This window comes from Austrofundulus limnaeus, unplaced genomic scaffold (assembly GCF_001266775.1).
Source record: "Austrofundulus limnaeus strain Quisiro unplaced genomic scaffold, Austrofundulus_limnaeus-1.0 Scaffold457, whole genome shotgun sequence".
Lineage (NCBI taxonomy): Eukaryota > Metazoa > Chordata > Actinopteri > Cyprinodontiformes > Rivulidae > Austrofundulus > Austrofundulus limnaeus.
The window spans coordinates 225,310-229,292 of record NW_013952859.1 but is presented as its reverse complement, the minus strand read 5'-3'; the positions used below and the strand labels follow the sequence as shown (position 1 = coordinate 229,292).

The 3,983-nt window shown below is 40.7% G+C and overlaps 1 protein-coding gene across 1 annotated transcript in view; it reads left to right on the top strand.

The window, feature by feature from the left end:
• Window positions 1–2,370, top strand: part of atg13 (ATG13 autophagy related 13 homolog (S. cerevisiae)) — a gene marked incomplete in the record, with an annotated part of 11,011 nt that extends 8,641 nt beyond the window's left edge. The window contains 5 exon segments of the mRNA XM_014025127.1: window positions 700–841; window positions 929–1,006; window positions 1,093–1,200; window positions 1,278–1,406; window positions 1,486–2,370. Coding sequence (XP_013880581.1) covers window positions 700–841; window positions 929–1,006; window positions 1,093–1,200; window positions 1,278–1,406; window positions 1,486–1,563 — 535 coding nt within the window.
• Window positions 2,371–3,983: the final 1,613 nt, after the last annotated feature.

The window sequence follows — 3,983 nt, the reverse complement described above, 5'->3', positions numbered from 1 at the left end:
TTTTTTGTGACATATTAATGCTTAGTCAGCATTCATTCTGCTGTTTTACTATTTATATTTTTCTGGATTGAAACAAGTTCAGCAAACTTTCAGCTATTTCAGCTTCAATTTTGTTTACCTTTTCATGTACAAGTCTTAAAAAATGTATTGTTCTTTTAAATHTTCATCATACTTATGTGGTTTTTGTCTTTTAACTACTTTTCTGTAAGTTTTAGCTTGTAGCCACTGTTTCGCAATATTTAACTACTGTATTATAATTGTAGCTTTTAGCCACTGTYTTGCTAGTTTTAGCTATATKTCTTGTTAAGTTTAGCCATGCATTTTGCTTACTTGAGCTTTTTCTCTTACCTGATTTAGTTTTATTTGTTTCTAACTTYAGCCTTCTCTTTAGCTAAGTTTAGCTTTTTGCTGCTAATTTTAGCTATATGTTTTGCAAAGTTTAGCATTGTTTCTCGCTATATTCAGCTTTGGCTCTTGCTAAGGTTAGCTTTTTTCTTTATTTATTGGCTAATTTTAGCTTTTGTTCTGATTGTTACACCTTTAACACATCATTGTTGGTCATGTTGCAGTTTCTCAGAAAGTGCCGCTTCTTTTCTTTTTTTTTTTTTTTTTTTTTTTTTTTCTGTTTTTTTTTTTTTGGTTGCTCTTTCTGGGTTTTACTGTCATTTTGGTTTTACTTCTTCTGGTCTGTCCTCACAGTGGCGATGAAGACGGCCTGCTGCAGAGCAGCGAGGGGAGGAGGGACGAAGAGAGGAGGAGCATCTCTCCGTCCGACCCGGTGGAGTCTCTCAATGCTTTCACACGGAAGGTTGGAGCGTTTGTTAATAAACCGAGCACACAGGTAAATAAAAACACCTACTTTATCCATACTGTTCTACAGTAAAATGACAGCAGGTGTGTGTGTGTGTGTGTGTGTGTGTGCGCGTAGGTAACAGCGGGCAGCCTTGATCTGCCTTTTGCAGCGTTTGCTCCTCGTGGACTGGACTCCGAGGAGACTGACCCCATGGTAGCTTCAGATCTGTTGCAGCTTCTACAAACCTCACTGGTCGTAAGCAGCCTCAGTGAGAATTTGTTTGTGTGTTTTGGGTCCAGGTCCACCCCCCAGACTCTCCTCCCTGCCAGTCCCCCCTGCAGGCCAGCCTTCACTCTCAGGGCTCAGACGGGTCGGCGCAGCCGGATGACTTTGTCATGGTCGACTTTGTGAGTGTTTATTGAGCTGAAAAAGACGTACATGTTTTTGTTGGTTGGAGATCTTAAAGTCACACATCCGTCTCCAGCGTCCAGCCTTCTCTAAAGACGACCTGATGCCGATGGACCTGGGCACCTTCTACAGAGAGTTTCAGAACCCCCCACAGCTGGCCAGCCTCTCGCTGAACACCAGCTGCCAGTCGATGGCTGACGACCTGGTAAATAAAGGACGTTAACCTTCTGTCTGTCTCACAAAACGCTGACATGGATAACCGTGTTTGTGTCGTCCGTCTGCAGGACTCGCTGCCGGAGAAACTGCGGGTGTACGAGAAAAACWTGGACGAGTTTGACGCCTTTGTGGACATGCTTCAGTAGGAGAAACGGACCGCCTGGAATAAACAGATAACCACAAAAACAAGCAAAGGTGGACATTTAGTCCCGGAGAGAATTAACTCTACTACTCGACTAAATGATCGTAATTAGTCTTGAAGCTCCTTTTAGTTTTACTCTCACCAGTCTTCTTCACTGTAAATACTGTATTAAATCACAGACCTTTTACTTCCCGTGAGGCACAAATCATCACTCGTAGCTTAATGAGTCACATCTTTTATGAATTGAAGGACAGTCTTCTGATTCTCATCACTCTTTTAGTAAASCTGCTGTAATTTATTCTCCCTCCCTGCTGAACTCTTCCAGCCTTCGAAGGTTTCCTGGATGTCACATCAGCGATGTTCCTCTACGAGTCTGGGGRAAAAGCAGAGGTTTGCCCAGCTGGTCTGGGAAATGAAAAACAAATTTAAGATGGACTGGTCATCATCAATGATCAATCATTACGCTTCAAACTAAAACACCATCCCTCTGACTAAACACACATTCATGTCTTTTTTTTGTCTAAATGGATGGATGATCTTAGTGTCTAAGTCTAAACAGGACGCCAAGTTAGAGCTTTTAATGAGTTTAAATCTCTTCTTTAAATCCAGTCATGAAGGTTTGATTTATCGGACGTTAGACTAGTGGTGTTCTGAATGCTTGTGTATATTTTGTGAATTTGTAAAAAAAGAAAGAAAATTGGATAAGCATTTCCAGATGTTCACAGAAACGTCGTCACGGCTGGTTGAAAGCTTTAATTTAAACCCGTTTGTGTAGTTGTCCTAATAAAGCATGACTGCTCTGTCTCCAGGTTACCAGCATCATCTTTGAGGTGTACTGGTCTGAGGAATCTTGTGAAAGTAGCAGAAATCTGGGTTTTCCTTTGTGATGCTCACAGAATAAAACTTCCACGTAGCAGCTCTAATGCTCCTCTGACATGATAAAAGCTGAAAGCTGCAATAAAACAGCCCCCTTTATGGGCTGTTGAGACCCTCACATCTCCACCGGGACAAASTAATCATTCACTAAACTTACAGCACCACCTGCTGGTCTTAAGGTGGAATCTGTGCAGAAGGAAAGTTCACATAACTGCATCATCAGTTCGGGTTTTAGTGGATTAAAGGGATCCATGATTAGTTGTAACATTAGACTTTATATGATAAACATATATTTTAACTGTAAAATAAAGACTGTAAAAATNCTCATCCAGAGTGTTGGGTCTTGTGTCTCTCAACTTTCTCTTCCCAATATCCCACAGATTCTCTGTGGGGTTCAGGTCAGGAAAGTTGGCAGGCCAATTGAGCACAGTAATACCATGGTCAGTAAACCATTTACCAGTGGTTTTGGCACTGTGATTAGGTGCCAGGTCGTGCTGAAAAATGAAATCTTCATCTCCATAAAGATTTTCAGCAGATGGAAGCATGAAGTGCTCCAAAATCTCCTGATAGCTGCATTGACCCTGGCCTTGATAAAACACAGTGGACCAACACCAGCAGCTGACATGGTACCCCAGACCATCAGTGACTCACAACTCTTCTGGTTGTGCAGCGTTTTCTGCCACACTTTTTCCTTCCCACAGACTTCCCACTGAGGTGCCTTGATACAGCACTCTGGGAACAGTCTATTCATTCAGAAATGTCTTTCTGTGTCTTACCCTCTTGCTTGAGGGTGTCAGTGATGTCCTTCTGGACAGCAGTCAGGTCAGCAGTCTGACCCATGATTGTGGTTTTGAGTAATGAACCAGRCTGGGAGTTTTTAAAAGGCTCATGAATCTTTTGCAGGTGTTTAGAGTTAATTTGTTGATTCAGATGATTAGGTTAATAAGTCATTTAGAGAATCTTTTCATGATATGCTAATTTTTTGAGATAGGAATTTTTGGTGTTTCTTTACTTTTTTGCCAAAATCATTGATATTAAAACAATAAAAGGCTTGAACTACTTCAGTTGGTGTGCAATGAATCTAAAATATATGAAAGTTTAATGTTTATCAGTACATTACAGAAAATAGTGAACTTTATCACAATATGCTAATTTTTTTTAGAAGGACCTGTATATGCTTAGAAAATACATAATACCTCCTTTAAGCTTCATACGGATGTTGCCAATTGACTGAACGTCAAACACAACTCAGCTAAGCAAAGGGTTGCATGTCTAGGGTTTTTTTAGTGCAATATCAAAGTCATTTAGACCAGTGGTTCCCAAACTTATCTTCTGACCCACAAAATATCCATGGCAAAAACTTGTGACCCCTGGTCTGGGTACACAAACTTCATTAATAACACTAAAAACACAGGCTTTTTGACAATCTAAACAGCTTGTACACAAATATACTTCTGGACGGGTTCTTCTCTAATGAAACGTTTCGTCTCTCCTCCAAGAGACTTCTTCAGTCTGAGAGTTTCAGGCAAAATTCAGGCTTTTAAGCAC